This window comes from Ictalurus furcatus, chromosome 1 (genome assembly GCF_023375685.1).
Source record: "Ictalurus furcatus strain D&B chromosome 1, Billie_1.0, whole genome shotgun sequence".
In the NCBI taxonomy this organism is placed as follows: Eukaryota; Metazoa; Chordata; class Actinopteri; order Siluriformes; family Ictaluridae; genus Ictalurus; species Ictalurus furcatus.
This window is the reverse complement of record NC_071255.1, coordinates 30,637,593-30,655,607: the sequence shown is the minus strand read 5'-3', so window position 1 is coordinate 30,655,607 and position 18,015 is coordinate 30,637,593. Positions and strand designations below refer to the sequence as shown.

General features: G+C 41.9%; 1 protein-coding gene across 5 annotated transcripts in view; it reads left to right on the top strand.

Moving 5' to 3' along the window:
* Window positions 1-18,015, top strand: part of pard3aa (par-3 family cell polarity regulator alpha, a) — a 434,509-nt gene that overhangs the window by 209,002 nt on the left and 207,492 nt on the right. For all 5 annotated transcript variants that reach the window (XM_053635967.1, XM_053635945.1, XM_053635955.1 and 2 more), the window contains exons 8-10: window positions 3,644-3,769; window positions 8,210-8,661; window positions 13,573-13,712. In XM_053635967.1, the coding sequence (XP_053491942.1) occupies window positions 3,644-3,769; window positions 8,210-8,661; window positions 13,573-13,712 (718 nt within the window). The remainder of the gene's footprint in view (window positions 1-3,643; window positions 3,770-8,209; window positions 8,662-13,572; window positions 13,713-18,015) is intronic.

The window sequence follows — 18,015 nt, the reverse complement described above, 5'->3', positions numbered from 1 at the left end:
GCCTACACCTGTGGTCCCAAAAAATATCAAGAATATCTCTCTCTCTCTCTCCCGTGCTCCCTCCCTCCCTCTCTCTCTCTCTCTCTCTCTCTCTCTCTGTCTCTCTCTCTCTCTCCTCCCTCCCCCCGCTCTCTCCCACTCTCCTACACTCTCTGTCTCCTCCCTCCCTCTCTCTCGCTCTCTCTCTCTCTCCCGTGCTCCCTCCCTCCCTCCCTCTCTCTCTCTCTCTCTCTCTCTCTCTCTCTCTCCTCCCTCCCCCCGCTCTCTCCCACTCTCCTACACTCTCTGTCTCCTCCCTCCCTCTCTCTCGCTCTCTCTCTATCTCCCGCGCTCGCTCCCTCCCTCCCTTTCTCTCTCTTCCTCTCTCTCTCTCCCCCGCTCTCTCCCGCACTCTCTCCTCCCTCCCTCTCTCCCTCTCTCTCGCTCTCTCTCTATCTCTCTATCTCCCATGCTGCCTCCCTCTCTCTCTCTTCCTCTCTCTCCCCCACACTCTCCCACGCGCTATCTCTCTCCTCCTTCTCTCCCTCTCCCTCTCTCTCTCTCTCTCCCTCCCTCCCTCCCTCTCTCCCGCACTCTCTCCCTCTCCTCCCTCTCTCTCTCTCCCACTCTCTCCCTCCCTCTCTCTCTCTCTCTCCCCCGGTGCTCTCTCTCTCTATCCCCCCCCTGTGCTCCCCCGTGCTCTCTCTCCCCCGTGCTCTCTCTCTCTCTCACGCGCACACACACACAAAATGTCTTAATTGTCTATCCTGAATCGGGATAAAATTCGGGATGACCCCAACAACATCCACCGGGCACAAGGGGTCGCTGAATGGATTGATGAGAATGAAACCTATATAAATCATACACTATGGCCTTCACAGTCACCAGATCTCAACCCTGTTTAACACCTATGGGAGATTTTGGAGTGGTGTGTTATACAGCGTTCTCCACCACCATCATCAAAACACCAACTGTCTTGGTCAACGATCTTCTGGAAGAACGGTGCTCATTGCTCTAGTACAGTTCCTGAGACTTGCAGAATGGCAAGGAACACCGAAGCCTTTGTCCCATTGCCATTGTTCTGGCAGCTTGTGGTGGCCCAAAACTTTACTAACGCGCCTAATGTTGATTTCCTTCCTTTCATTTGTCAGCTTTCTGTATAAGTGACGTTATTGGTGTTTCTCACACCTTTCATCTCTGTGTTTTTTAGTAAAGGGTATTAACAGACAGGTCTCTATCTGTGCCTTAGCAACCGCGATAAACTTGCAGCAGAGTTTGACTGCCTGTGAGCTCATGATATCTTTCATTTACCCTTACACACACACACACACACACACAAACACACATCAGAAACCTAAGCAGAGCGACTGATTATTTTTACTGTTTGAAGTGAAAGATAGCGTGTTGGAAAGGAATACTGATGCGGCACAGACTTTGCACACGTCTTCTTAAGACCTGCCCTTTTTCCCCATTCACTTTTTAAACTTGTCAAATCTGACTATGCGATGGAGCTGCCTGGAAATGATCGCATCTCAGAGTTTGTGGATTACTCGCGACAGTGCCCTTCACAACACACAGCCGAGAATCTGACACCACAGCAGTCGAGAGAATTTCTATATGTCAAACCTCAGCTCCAGTTTCTAGTGTCAGTTTTGATGTGTGAAGATTCATGGCTAAGCCTCTGAGCAGCTCAGTGGAATATAGTTTGGCTGAGATACATTCAATCTGACTCATATTCACAGTGGAGCATCACCTTCATATCACCTCGGCTTCCTTCTTAATAAAGTTTGAAGTTTTACTTCTGAAATTCGCCAACTCTTCATTGCCTCTTCTGCCCTCTTTATAAAATGATGAAGGTGCAGACTGTTTGCTGTCTGTTTTCTGTCCATCAAGCCTGTGAAGCTCTGGTACACGGTTCTGTATCCATGCTTTCTGGGTGTTCTGTTCTGTGGTGATTTTTCGGATTCGTTTCTTGTTTTGTTGTGTGCTCTGGACTAAGTGTGTGATGGTATCGCAGTAGCGTATGGTAAGAAAATCCGAGATCAGTACAGTTTTGATGTTATACCTGTATACATAAGAACGTCACCTGTACACGCGCATCTACCTTTCGGACGCAAGCACAATCACTTGATAAAACGGGTTTTACCGTCATACTGTATACCAGTGGTTCTCAGCCAGGGGGGGGGGGATTTTTTTTAGAATGCAGACATTGCGTCATTTTGGTCCTCGGTGTATTTTATTGCTTTTCAAATAGGATGTGCATAAATTGAAAAAAAACTCCACGTTCTTTCTCCTTCTGTATTTTCTTTTTGCTGGGGAGAGGCGGCGCTTAGTCTGCCTTTTATGTAGCTGTCAATGCAGACCAGTGTTTCCAACTTAACGACTTTTTATTTGGCAAAACAAAAATAACACCTAGCGACCTTTTGGAGAAATCTTAGCGACTTTCCAAATGTCGCCAGAACTGTCCTGCAAGCGCGAGGCCTTGCTTTCCCGCTGCACTCACACCTCTCTCCGCGTCTGCTCAGTTAAGAGCCGGAGATTTAACAACGTCATGGATAACGAGACGCGCCCTTCGACCCCATTTACGTCATTCTTATGTGAATGTTTTTTTGAACGCAAGACGAATATAACGCAACATGTTGTACATGTCAAATAGTCCACGTTATTACAGCCTAGTTCTCTTGTCCAAAGTAGTTCAAAGTATGTTCAGAAACGTTTGATCATTCATGTTCCATACCTGTCCATTATATAGTTTTATAAAAGTCATAAAAGTTATTTTTAAAAAAATTATAAAAGTTATGAAAAATAAAATAAAAAATGCACACAAAAAAAAATCTATCTATCTGTATATCTATCAATCAAAAACAGATTATAGGGGGCGTGTCACATGATAGGGAAGGCTTGGGGGGGCTTTAGTTGCAAAAGGTTGGGAACCTCTGCGGTATACCAATAATATTAAAAATGAAATAAAATCTGGATACTTTCATTCACTCAAACTTATTTGTATTTTATCTTGGTATGTTGGAAAAAATTCAACTGTTAACGCAATAAATTCTTACAGATAAACGCAAGTAGAAACTGTAACTATAACATTTTTTTTTTAATATATATATTAATCATGAATTACCGTTTTTAATTGGTTGAATTTGAATCACGTTTCAAGTGTGTTTCTTAAAAGCACACTTTTATGAAATTAACATCTCAATAAGGTTAAAGTCATGACAGTTTTGTGCTGTATTTTATCTTATTGATGTATTTTATAAGAAAAACAGTTCTTTTTACTCTTTCAGAATATGCTACAAGATTTATGAAACATGTTTTTTTTAATATGAACAAATTGTCGTGACCGTTTGATTGCTATTTCTATTTCGTTTTAATAAAACAGTCATGTACAAAGTTCCTTTAGACATAGATAACCAGATAATCGAATTCTTCTATGCGGCAACACGTAATGTCCTAATGAAAGGATGAAATCGTGAGCAGATACCGTGATACTGATGAACTGAAGTGGGGTTGTAGTATCATCATAGCATGAATCTTTCATGGTTTTGATGATCTGTGATGTCTGAGTGTGTGGTCAGCTCTTGGTCTGTGTGTATCATGTCTTATGTGGTGTGACCAGTCCTGAGCTGCTCGTCATTAACACGCTGTGTAAATTGTGCAGGACTCTGGGGCTGCTGGTGAAGAGGCTGGAGAGAGGAGGAAAGGCCGAGCGTGAGGCCCTCTTTCAGGAAAACGACTGCATCGTGCGCATCAATAACGACGACCTGCGCAACATCCGATTTGAACAGTAAGCCTTTATTCCAGTGTGGGTTGGGTGAAGTTCCTTCTCCTCTCTTCTATAACGCTGTTCCCTATAACATCTTTCTACTCTTTTCTCTGTAACACCCTCTGCTGTGTTTACTTTCAGGTGCTCCCTTCTCCTCAGTCCAGCCCTGAGTGTCAGAGATGCTCTTCTACTCCTCCCTCTCTGTGCTTTTTGTTTTATGTCTCTCTCTCTCGCGCTGTTTTTTTTTTTTTTCCCTCTGCACATTCACAGTGATTTAGAAAGAGAGTGGAAGGGTGATACTGTCACTGAGGTATCAGATTTTAATTGTGCAACATCGTATGTGTAGCTCCCCTGCTCTGTTAACTTTCAGTGATCTCACAGTGAAAGACTGAGCCTGGCTTTTCACCCACCCACACACACACAACAAGGGCCACGCCTTCCTCTATTGATTTACTGCTAGCTCTCATTTCCCAACAAGTACTAAATATGCGAACACCCACGCAGACCTTTATCCACCGTATGATGTACAGTATGTCTGCCCCTAACCCACTCTTTTTTTATACACATACAAAAACACATGCACATTTATTTAGCACCACATGTATACACACACAGTATACATGTGGTGTATGTGACAGTATAATTGCGATTGATCACAATCAGTAAAGCAAGGCACGTCACTAAATATTAGGTAGTATTCTAATCGAGTCAAGTAAACGCTGCAGTCCGATTCAGATTAAGACAATATTATGATTCCCACCCCTGGAATATGCCTGTTTTAATCAGAAATCTGTTGATGTAAACACCTTATTCAGAAAATCCACTGAAAGGAGATATATGCACAGGCTCAGTCTGCAAGGGACTGTGGGTGCTAACTGATGCTTAGCTGAAGGCTAGGTATTTAGGAATAGCAACTCGGGCACACTTACTACAACCATGTATACAGGGATATTCCGATGCCTGTACACACATAAACATCGTGTTCAGAATATGGCTGAAACCCGAATATAAACCTTAAACGGAATTTGATGTGCATGGAAATGTAGTCATTGACAACTTTTTTTTATTAGTTTCTCAAGCAAATAATTTGATTTTAAACTACTTTTTGTGCCAGTTTGATTGTACCTTATGAGCCTTCTGGGGAAAGAAAAAAAAAAAGTTGAATAATTAACCGGTACTGGGTTGCTCTCACCTCATTAGTAAAGCCAAATGTCATACATATTGTGCGCTGTGAAAAGGTTTCCACCCTAATGAGCCTAATTATACCATGTGGCCACTGTTACTCCTTTAGAGTAATGTTACGTGTTTTTTTTTTTTTTTTTTTAAAAACTTAATACCTCCATCAACTGCATCTGTAGTGTATGTTTGATCACCACACACAATAATTTGGACACACTAACTCCATAAACATTATTTTTATTATTATTTAATAATAATAATGTAGACTAGGTTTTTTGTTCTTTTCCCAGTAAAGCGAAACTGATATATATATATATATATATATATATATATAATATATATAATTTATATATCACAGCGTCGTTGCATTCTTGATTCTGATTGGCTGACAGACGCTAAAGTAGTTCCAGTCGGGTCCTGACCGCATTACAGTTCCGTATCACTTCGCCAAGTTAACTGAACTAATAGAAAAGTTAGCCTACCGTCTAGCACAGCATACAGATCTAACAACAAACAACATGACAGCAAGAATAAGGAATAATTGACGACGGGCTGCTGAATTATTCGAAAAATAATGCACACCCGTGGTGGTAATGCGGCCCCGAGGCGAAGCGGAGGCTTGAGCCATTGATATACAGTTATTTCGGAGAGAGAGAGGGGGGGGGGTTAGAGAGAGAAAGAGAGCGCAAGAAGAAAAAAGAAAGAGCGTGAGCGCATGGGTGATTGTGGTAATGAGACAGAAAAGCCGGAGAACAAGTATCAATATTTATTTATTTATTCGTTGTATTTTCTGCAGTAATAATAATAAAAAAAACTGAAACGGTAGCCCTTTCGATATTTGTTTGTTTATTTATTTGTTCTATTTTTATATTATCAGCATGAAATGAAAAATAAACTGAGCTCTCTAATAACGGCTCAGGCCTCCGTTCCTAGGTCTGAAATGATGCTGTGGAGTTAGCATCGGTGGCTTGAGATGGGATGCGTAATACATTGAACTATTTGACACGAGCGTTTTTAACGACAAAAACCTGACAACTGTGTTGAAATAAAACATCTGAACAATATCAAAGGTGTGGCAACTGTGGTATAAGCACAAAATCCAAAACAGCAGGTTTTCCCTGAGTACAGTTAACACATACACACTCACTGAAAAAACTTTTCTGCCATTTTTTATTTCACATCATTTATCTAAACACTGTCTGTGTAGGTTTCTCTGCCCTGGGCAGAGGGCCGACACAATTTACACACTAAATCTACACCTGAGCAGTTCTTTAGCTTCGGCCATCTTTCCTCTCCGCAGCTCGCAGTAAACAAAGCGAGATGCTGATAACCCTGAGATCAGAAAGAAAAACTCATCAGATTCTATCTCTGTGCCTGTTTTCTTCTCGCCCCCTCTAGTCTCTCACTAACTCCTTTCATCCCTTCATCGCTCTTTTCTGACTGGGTGGCATGCAGAGTTTCAACTCAGAGATATTCTAATCTTTATTGGATTGTTTTGCATGGATAAATATTTAGTGCTGCTTAATCTAACTCAGTGTAATGATGCATTGATGGAGTCGTTTATTATTCAATCAGAGGCGGGGAGCTGTGTGATTAGCTGCGTGCCACGGCTCTGCTCGTTAACACACACACACACACACACATGCATAGACACACACGTGCACACATGCACACTGTTGTTTACTTGATTTTGGAAGGGTGAATTAGCATAAGAATGAAGAGAGGTCTTTCGGTGAGGCTGCATTACTCTCTAGATGCAGAGACTGAACTAAATGAAGAGCTTATTACAGAAGCTGCTCAGTGCCCGTCACACACTCACACTCGCACATGGGTGACGGCATTTTTTTTCAGCGCGCTTTCTTTCTCATAATCCTTTGTGCTTACGCGTTGTATTGTGAAGGTAAGCGTCTTATGTGCTGAGATATACTTGTGTATCTAGGATCTCAACGTTCTGTACTAAATTGCAAAAAAAAAAAAAGTCAAATTACCTCTTATCATTGAACCATGACAAAACTGACACAAAAGAAACATCTTAAATTCTGGACTGAATGGTTTGCCTGTAATTTATATTGTGGGGTGTCATGTCTGTCTTGCTCATAATGTTGGTTCGTTTGCAAAAAAATAAAAAAAATTCCAAACCACAGGGCAGGCCGTGTCCACTGAGTGTAGCCAGCTTTCCACACTTCATTGTTTAATGGTTCTTGTATTTTATCCAATTTCTGACTTGATTTAAATGAAGCTAGCTGTTTTAAAGTCCTCCCTATAGTTTTTTCACTCATTCGTTTTCAAGAACTGCTTCATGCTTGCCCAGAGCCAATTCCAAAACTGGGCATGAGGCAGGAATACACCCTGGATGGGATGCCAATCCACTGCAAGGCACCACAGACACACATTCAGACCTAGGGGAAATTTAGCCTAGCCAGTTCACCTTGTAGCGTGTTTTTGGAAGGTGGGAGGAAGCCAGGGAACCTGAAGGAAAGCCATACGGATATGGGGTGAACTGGGGACCCGGGAGCTGTGCTGCCCCTCCAAAACATGCTGCCTAGGCTAGCACACCTGAATAGTAGTGCAAAACCTGGGCATGTAGGAAAAAGGTGCCTCCTTGCCCTGATTGGTTGAATGTTGGTGGTCCATGTCATGTGGGTCATTGGCTTTTCCTCCCATTTACCCAACCAGAGAGAGTTTCTCCTCTGAGCAGATATTTCATTATCAACTGCCAAAAAGTACACAAACTACACATTTTGAGACATGGTTTTTGTTTTACTTTCCACATACTTTTTTTGAACTGTGCATGCTTGCTCTCTTTTTGAATTTCTACTTTCCCAATCCCCTTTTCCCAAAAGTTCCCATGTTCACTATTTGTGTGATCACCACTTACAGGTTTCTGAAGGTTTCTATTAGATTATATGCAGTGCCCTTGTTCTCTGTGTGGACACAGATATTGGCCTTGGGCTCTAATGCATCCCTGCTTACTCCCCAAGGCTTTGTGATTATGTAAATGGTAGATAATGTAATATGTGAATTAGCCTCATTTCCAGCTGCAGTAGCGCAATTAGCCAGCGATTAGTAATGCTGATTTGCTGACCTCTGACTGAGTCTTCCTCTTAACTGTACAAGTGTCTCCACTACAGGAAAAAGACTGTTTGTCTCAAATGTCTGTGACCAAATTGAATGATTTGATCCCTTGGTGTGCACATAGGTGCATCTGGACATTTCACAGTGCCTTTTGTTGATTTATCTGTTTTTCCTCATTATTTACATGTTTGTTTTTCACTCTTCCAGAGCACAGGACTTATTCAGGCAGGCCATGCGTACCCCGTTCATCCTGTTCCATGTGGTTCCAGCAGTGAGGAAAGTACAGTATGAACAGTTCTCCCAGAGTGAGCTCGGTGTCCAGCCGGGCCCTGGAGTTCCTGGCCCTGGAGTTCCTTGTCCTGTTCCCAAACAGCTGCCCGCTGACCCCAAAGCTGGTCCCGGTCGTAGCCAACTAACTCTTGAATCCAAACCTGGGGAAAGGGGTAGTGTGGTGATCGGAGGCATCGATTACAGTCCTAAAAGAATGTCCAAGACCCGACCTCTTCCTAACTTTAATCACCAGACCCCGTCTTCCCAAATGGAGCAAAACCAGCCTTATCCTGGATCAGCACCCATCATCAGTCCATCCAGCAAGAGCACGACCTCCACAGGCTTCACCAAAAAGATCGGCCGCAAGTTCAACGTACAGCTCAGAAAAGGTGAGAGGAAGGAACCTGACACAATCCCAATTGGTGGTCATGATGATGTGATTAGCAGGATGTATTTACGTGCTTCTCACAACCATGGGTAAATATCCTGAAGATATTGAGATCTTGGAAAAGTGTGAAACTGGGCTATTATCCACTACGATTTTGATTTATGTATTTAGATATAAGGATTTTAAGAATTTGCATGCGATGAAATATGCAGCTCTAGTTTATAAATGCCCGATATAAATCTAAGGAAGTATTATGTGAGAGCCATTTACAGAATTTCTTCTAAAGGCAAGGCAACAAGAATGTACAGTAATCTCCTGTGGCCCGTACTGTTACAAATGAAGATGTAAGTCACTATGCATAGACGCTTTCAAACATTTAAGCTCCAGACCCCAGTTCAAGGTTCATGTTGTATCCTAAACAGCTGAAAACTCGACTGTGTAATGCATTTATTTGCCAAACAAAAATTCAGCTAGCTAGCTAACTCATAAATCCAACGCAGTGACCACCTCTAATTTCTTCTTCTTCCTTCTTAGCAACGAACCAGTATATTTTAGACAGTGTTTGACTTATTCCAACATTATAACAGCAAATATTTCCCAACTTCCCGCTAAGAAACTAATTGTAAACATCCGAAATATGATAAGCTCGCACCATCTCGCTGGTGTATACACACAAGGTAATGATACACATGGAGTAGTCGCTTCAGCTGAACATTTTAGGTCGGCAGAAAAAAGATGTTTTCTCGCATTCTCGTTCAAAGGATTGGGAAATGACAATTAGTCGTTTATTGTTATTTTGTCTATATCTTGTTTGTTCCCTTGCTTTTCAAAGACTCAAGCTAATCATTTTTATTTTGACAGCTTTACAAATGAAACTGGACATATGGAGTAACTGGTTTCTTTGAGAGGTTTCTCATTAATTGTTTAACAACAGCAACTTTTTTTTCTTGCTATCTAATATCATAGCGCTATGCTGGATCCAACTGTAGGTTGTATGAGCCTAAATTTCTGAACAGCAGCTGTCATTTGCATACTATACCATATAATGCATGCTAAATGATCACCCCTGACTTACACTGATTAGTTTTTTTCGCTGTGTGAAGCAGTTTCTTTGAAGCCGTCTCCAATTTCACCTCGTATTAATGGCTGATGATATCTGTGTTGTCAGCGCAGGGATTGTCTCTATGTAACTAATATAATTAGCACTTCAAAGCACTACAGTTGCCGTAGCGAGAGATTGCGAAGCTCGCGCTTTCTGTCAGCCTGACCCGCTGCTCCAAATCCTGCGCGCCAAACTTACCGCAGCATTTCACACCGCCTCAAAGCCTCCCGTGTCTAGCAGAGCATCAGCATGAGTACAACTTTTAAATGATTTGTACAAATAACCACAAACACGCATGCACCTAATCACAGAACACTGTGTTGTCTTTTAGAGTTTGGCCTGACAGGTCACTTCAGCGAGGCACATTTCATCCAGAAATTTCTATAATGCCAGATACAGACAGAAAGCGTAAGACCCCGCCCACACATACCAGCATGTTTAAATAAAAGGGAATATTAAAAAGGACTTTTTGTCAGCAGGCTGGAAGCACAGTAAGAGAAAAGAGCAGCTGAGACGCAATTACTCCCCCGACAACAAACAGCAAACCCCCGATAAACTGTCCCACTGGGAGAAATATTCAGAGGGCACGCACATCGGCGGCTTTAATTGAAAAGACAGCTGCAGGCAGGGAGGGGACTGTTAGCTTTAGGTACAATTAGGAAACACGCTTGTCATGTTCTGCCCTGTGTGGTAAATGGGAATTGCACAGTTTTTGGGGTTGATGTGCTCAAATGTGTTCCCCCCCATTGAAAATGCTTGAGGCATTGCTTGAGTAGTAAAAAAAAAAAAAAAATATTTTATTTTTTTAAGTAAACTCATTACATAACCATGATTTAGTACGGAAACAGATTCATATGAAACATTTCTCGTCTCTGAAAGAGCATTAACAATATAAATAGCGTGTTCTGCTTGCTAGGCCACACGGCTAATTGACTGCAAAGTTTTCACAAGTTTGACGTGAGGATTTTTACCCCATTTTACCCCACATGACCGCTCCCATCCAGGGAAGGGTGAAGGATGGCGCATGTTCACCGAACGTCAAAGCAGTCACTGTATCTTTACATACCGTTGGTTGTTAATGCTACGTCACAGGTCAGCTGAACACTTGGAGGAAAGCTTCCACGTACCTCAGCTCACAGACAGTCACGATTGGCTGGTCTGTCACTGATTGACAGGGGAAAGTCAAGTCATCGCTCCCACATAGAAAGCACGGCTGATTTTGCTCTCTCGGACTCCAGGCCACGGATGGCTGTGGCATCGTTGGGATTTTGAGCATGCGATACCCATTATTTTTAACACAAGAGAAAAATCCTTTTAATATGCAGGCGGCGATGTTGTGCTTTTTCATCGTTTTTTTCATCCATAAATGAATCCTAGCCATTGTCGACTAAGGTGTTGTTCTTCCAGACCTCACGTCTTGCTCACAGAAGCAAGCTTGAACTGGAAAACGCACACCGTCATGTCCTTCTCGTTTCAACCCAGTGATTTAAACTTAAGTGAGAGAGAGGGGGAGAGAGAGAGTGTGTGTATGGCGGCATGCCTGTTGGCATGTCCGTTCCTGATGCAGCAGATGCTGAGAGCTGGTGATTTGGCGCGAGGCTTTATCAGAGCTGGCGGGAGGTGCTGAAGGCAGCTCGAACACAAGAGGGCCGTGTTGCCGGCTAATCTGAGGGAGTCATCGCACGCCAACTCGAGTTAAACGAGCGCTACACACCTCTCCCTTTCTACCAGCCCTACAGCAAACAGCTGCATTTACACAATCCTCTCATTTTATAGAGGAGATGGCGAGATCGACCCCGTGAGTGCAGGCCTGAGTCTCGTATAAAGCCTGCAGTCTGTCAGCTCTGACCTGGTTCTGCTCCAGTGGATCTCCTGCCGGCTGCACCTTTATTTACAGTTTAACCAACAGCAGAGCTTTCACCATTCTGGGAGAATTACTATAGGTCACTTTTTCTTCATGTCAGCTCAGCTTTTGTTGTTCATTTTTTTCAGTTCAAGTTTTATGGCCTAAGCTGTTTTACTTGTTCTTATTTTTGACGTAGGCCGTGTTTCTTTTTCCTCCAAGGCTGGTTTCTGGAAGTCCACGTGAAATGGCCAATTTGGGCTTTTTCAAACCCAGACTCATTTTGGTCATTTATTATTTGTTATTTTTTCCCCTATTGTAAAACAGCATTTATAATAGCTAGGGCTCTAAATCTCTCTCTCGCTCTCTCTTTCCTTAATCTTTTTCTGTCTCTTAGCCAATGTGTCCTAATCAAATAATGGACTATGCAGAACCCAATTTTCACCTCGGTCTTAACAGCCCCCTTTTGCCTTATGACCAGAAGTTAATTAGATTGTTTAAAATCAGGACATTTTGCCTAACTCGGAAAGGAAAACATTTTTTTTTCCTCCATTATTTTACATTCGCATTACCAAGACAAAAAAAAAAAAAAAAAAAAAAAGGAAGTGAAGACATCAGTGATTAATTAGCTGGCTGTTAGAGAGGCATCTCTCTAATTACCTGATTGAGCACCATTAGCACTGGACTCTCCTAATGCCCTAAGAGTTGGAAAAAGGACATTGGATTATCTCTAATAACCTCTCAGGCAAATGTTGTTGACTCTGATTGCCTCTCCTCCGCAACAGAATGTCTAAAATTAGACCCATGAACAGCAAAGATGGATTCGAATGAGCCCGATGCACGTTTTAGTGCTGCATGTTTACTCTTCCCCTGGGTTGAGAAGTCCAAGAGCAGTGCTTTCTCCGTGGCCCAAATAGTGAAGAGCCTGACTTGATGGCTATAAATGTGTCTTAAAATGAAGATACACATATCCCGGTGCACCTATCGCTCTTTGCATCATCTCGCTTGCCCGTCTGTGCTCTCTGAGTAATGAAGGGCTGCTCTGGTGATAAGGTCAGTGCCGCCGTACGCTCCCCGCTCTGACCTGCTCTATAGCGCTCTCCAGCTTCACTCAGTCGACCCATTTATATTCATTTGCCTCTCCCAAAAAGGTCGCTTTGTGGATGGCGAGCAAATTGCTTTAGAGACCCCATGCCTGAACCCTTAACAACATTTCCCTAGGATTTAGTAGCATCTGTGGCAAGCTGTAAAGCTCAATTTGCCTAAAGCTTCAGTGCATCAAGCGCCATCAAAAAGACCCCGCATTACCTCGGCCTTGTAATGAGTGGCTCGTACTTCCAGCGCTAGACACGTCAGACTCGGAGACTTAAATGTACACGGTCACGTTCCTGTTATGCTCATAAGCGCTTCCTGTTCCAGCGCTTTAGACGGAGCTAAATTTGCCATGCTCACAGATGGGCCTCAGACATTTAATTAGGCTTTGCAGTTTGGTCGAATGTTTAGAGTGTTGTATGTTTTGATATGTATGTACACGTATGGGCAGTCATGCTCTAATGGATCACAGAGCAAGCTGCTTTTTTTTTCCCCCTCCACTCGCCTGAAGGTTTTGAAAATAGCCCTGCTGATGGACTCTGATTGGTTATTAGATACAGTAGCTTTTAGGCTTTAGCTTGGGCTGTAATTTTACTGCGGCCAATATAATGCCTTTGGCAGTGGTTTTAGTAGGTAAGTCATAGCGTGTCTGGATGTGTGCATATGTCTGTGGGTGTGTGTTTAAATTAATGTGCTCTCAGGGAATCCTGGGAAAGCAGGATACTGACCATAAGAGTATCAAATTTTAGAAAGCAAGACATGCCTTTATATGTGCATCAATGGTTAGGTTGCACTGTTCTGTTAGATAATTACATCAACAAACTGTTGCTGTAGTCGTGGTCTTGACGATTTTTTTTTTTGTTTGTTTTTCTCAGGTCCTGAGGGACTTGGCTTCAGTATCACATCACGCGACGTCCCCATAGGAGGCTCCGCCCCAATCTACGTGAAGAACATCCTTCCTCGTGGAGCAGCCATCCAAGACGGCCACCTGAAAGCCGGTGACCGGCTGCTGGAGGTGAGAAAGAGGAAAGCTTGACAGCTGATATCACTCCACCGAACTACCTGTGCCTTATCAGAGAGGAGCTTCTTGAATGGGTTTACACCTGTTGTTTTTAAAAGCATCTTTCGCTTAGTCATTCTCTCACTTTGCATTTCCTACTTCCGAGTTTTGAAGTGCTTCCTGTCTGAGTCAGTCTTGCTCACGGTGTTGGTTTGCTGAAACACTCGAGACCAAAGTTGTCCGCTTGAAGATAGCACGCACTTCTCACTAGTAGCTCATAAAAGCAAGCAGAGCAATTTTAAAAAGTGCTGATTCTAAAAATTTGATCAATACCACAGTTGCAATCGTATCCTGACAAGAAGCTATATTACTATGATTTGAATTTGATGAAAGAATGTAAATAGTTCTGATATGAGTAAGATTTGTAATGTCTCCTAATTCAATGGAAGGTGTTTTTGAGCTGTTTTTGACTGCTGGCAACTGCAGTCATATGAAAAAATAAGTACCCCATGGAATTTTTAATTTTTTTTCCCCCTCTTTGAAGCAGTGCTCATTAATAAAGGTGCTGCACTCTATCAAATGACATACTATTGGCATTTTGTAGTAATTTTCACAATTTAATTGAACAAAAAACTGATCAGTCACATGGAAAAAGTAAGTACATCCCTACATTTATCACACCTTCAAATCCATAACATTAGAATCAGGTGTTTAAGATTAGAGCCTGCTTAGGGAGTGCAGGTGGAACCGGTCTTATTTATACCCCTGTCATATCTACTGTTCGGTGTTCCCTTTGTTATTGAGGTGTGTCGTGTCATCATGCCAAGATCTAAAGAGTTCTGTAAGGCCTTCAGATAAAAGGTTGTTGATGCCTATGAGTCTGGTAAAGGATTTTAAAAGATCTCTAAATTATTTGAAATGCATCATTGTACTGTGAGGAAAATAATCTACAAATGGCGCAGATTTCAAACGACTGCCAATTTGTCCAGGACTGGCCGTCCCAGCAAAGTCAGCCCAAGAGCAGACCGTCTGATGCGAAAAGTCATCTCCAAGAACCCTAAAATTTCATCACAGGATCTGCTAGTAAGTCTTACTGTTGGTGTCAAAGTGCACAATTCTACCATCAGAAAGAGACTGCGAAATCTGACCTGCGTGGCAGGTGTGCCAGGAAAAAGCCTTTGCAAGACTACAGCCACTGAGCATATTGGCAAAGACCGGGCCTTTTGGAATAATGTGCTCTGGACAGACGAATCAAAGATAGAGTTGTTTGGCCACAGTAACAGCAGACACGTCTGGTGCAGACCAAAGACAGATTTTCAGGAGAAGCACCTCATACCAACTGTGAAGCACGGTGGTGGAAATTTTATGGTTTGGGGTTGCTTCGCTACCTCAGGGACTGGACAGCTTGCATTCATTGATTCAACTATGAATTCTGCATCATATCAAAGAGTGCTTGAAGATAATGTGAGGCCATCTGTCTGAAAGTTGAAGTTGAACTGAAAGTGGACCTTTCAACAGGATAATGATCCTAAGCACACTAGCAGATCCACCAATGAATGGCTCAAAAAGAAGAAATGGGGGGGTTATGGAATGGACTACTCACAGCCTGGATTTGAATCCCATTGAAATCCTTTGGGGGGATGTGAATCGGACTGTACATACAAGAAAACCCTCAGACATCTTGCAACTGAAAGAATATTGCATGGAAGAGTGGTAAAAAATTCCAGCAAGTCTGGTGGACAATTATGCAAAACACCTACAGGACGTTATTTCTGCTAAAGGGGGCGATACTTGCTTCTGAGGCCAAGGGTGCATTTACTTTTTCCACAGAAGAATATCGCATCTATTGAAATTTTCAGTTGATAATTTTCCTTGTGGTTTTGTTCAAGTATATCATCTTCATTAATAGGTACTGTTTCAAAGATGATCAAATGTCGTTGGCATTTTTCACCCAGTTGGACAAGCAATTTGCACGGGGTGTACTTATTTTTTCACATGACTGTATACCGTTCAACAGATTTACAGCTGAGTTTATGCTTAAGGGCTAAGGAGTGTCTTTTCATTTATTTATTTATTTATTTATTTATTTTTTAATACACTTGAAGTGGAAAAAAGGTCAAATGTAGCCTTTCTAAGTACCTAAAACAAACAAAAAAAAGTTTTTAAAAGGGATGAAAGAAATTGTGTAGGCCAAATAAATGGGCATTTTATTTAGTAATGAGGTGGAACACCTGTATGTTCTCGTGGCACTGCTGGAGTTCGTGCCTGAAGCCATGCCTTCTGCAGAGGCTGACTCAGATCTCACTGGCCTCCAGTCACACACTCACCTGGCTCCATCAACACACCACTGTGCACACACTCACCCTGCGTCAGCATCACCACAGTCATGCTGGTGTGTAAATTAGACCAGTCAGAACACTCACTTATGCTATGTCTGTAACCATGTTTGGGCGTGTTGGGTATCAGCAGGTTATACTCCCAGATGCATGAGTGCAGGAAATAAATTAACGCTGAGCTTTTGCTATTTTTGCACCTTAATATCCAAATGCTTTTTATTGTCTAAGCTTTCAGCGTTCCTTAGGGGGTGTGACGGTGTAATAAACTTTAGATTACTTCTAAGCTAAATTGTCATTTAGGGAAGAATCAGACAGCTGGGTGCTAGCCAAACAGACAAAACATATACGCAATCCTCTCCAAAAAAAAAAAAAACCTCCAGGAAAAGAAGAATTAGAAAAACCGGGGGCCTGGATAAGCCTTACAGGTTTATACATGTAAACCTGCTTATTCATGCAAGTATCCAATCAGCACATCATGTGACAGCAGTGCAGTGCATACATTCAAGGTCAAGAGCTTGAGTTAATGAGAATGAGGAAACATGTAATCCCAGTGACTTTGACCATGGCATGGTATTTGGTACCAGACAGGCTGGTTTGAGTATTTCATAAACTACTGATCTCCTGGGATTTCCACACACAACAGTCTTTAGAGTTTACACAGATGGTGCAGAAAACAAAAAACGTCCAGTGAGGGGCAGTTCTGAGGTCAGTGGTGACTTGTGGATGAGAGAGCTCAGAGGAGAACGGCCAGACTGGTTCGAACCGACAGGAAGTGTAAAACCACACTTTACAAGCATGTTGAGGAGAAAAGCATCTCAGAACGCACAGCATATTGAACCTGAGGTGGATGGGATACAACAGAAGATGATCATATCAGGTTCTACTCCTGTCTATCGACAACAGGAATGCGAGGCTGCAATGTGCACAGGCGCACGGAAATTGGACAGTTGAATATTGGTGAAATGTTTTTCTTCAATTTGTATGTATGCGACGCTGCCACATGATTGGCTGATTGGTTGATTGCATGAATGAGCATTTGCACAGGTGTTCCTAGTAAATAAATGATTAATAGAGTGCTTTTTAACACTGTTGGTTGAGTTGAATAGCTAATACCAGGCAGCACTGAAAGAAGACCCATGTTATTATTTATATCGTGTATTTTTTTTTATTGTGAACTCAAAAAAGTTAAAAAATTATTACTCTTTGAATGTAATCAGCCTCTCGTATATCAACCCACTTAATATTTTTGCTTTAGGATTCTAAATGTAACCTTTTCTCCTATTTTTCTCTAGACCTGTAGGCTATAGCTGCTATATACCCCACTAGTCAAAAGTTTGTGGGCACTCGACTGAAATGTTTCTCATGATGTTAAAATCCTTTTGATCTGAAGGTGTGTGATTAAATGTTTGAAATCAGTCTTGTTGACAAAAATATAATCGTGCCGACATGTTCATTTCTTTCATTAGAAGGCTAACATTTTATTTTTCAAAAAAAAAATTTTTTAAACGGAATATTCGGAGCGAAATATTCCGAAAAGCAGCCAGTAAGAGTCCAGCGTAGGTGGGAACTCCTTTAATACTGTTTAAAAAGCATCTCAGGGAAATTACTCCAGAAACCGGTCGAGAAAATGCCAAGAATACATTTCTGGAAATTTCTAATTTAGGATTTTTTAAATTTTTTTTTATCACAACATAATTCCCATAGTTCCATTTGTTTTACTCCAGAGTTTATTTTTATAAACTCTTTATTATTCTAAAATGTGGAGAAAATTAATAAAGAGTGAGTGTGTCTAAACTTTTGAGCGGTAGTGTAGATAAACAGGAGCTTTTTAATTCCAGTGGATCCGAGTAGGGCGACACAATTAATTTACATTTACAGCATTTGGCAGACACCCTTATTCAGAGCGACTTACAGAAGTGCTTTGAAGTCTTAATGAATAAATATGTCCTGATCCTGGTTGACTAGGTCATGGGCTAAGAGTA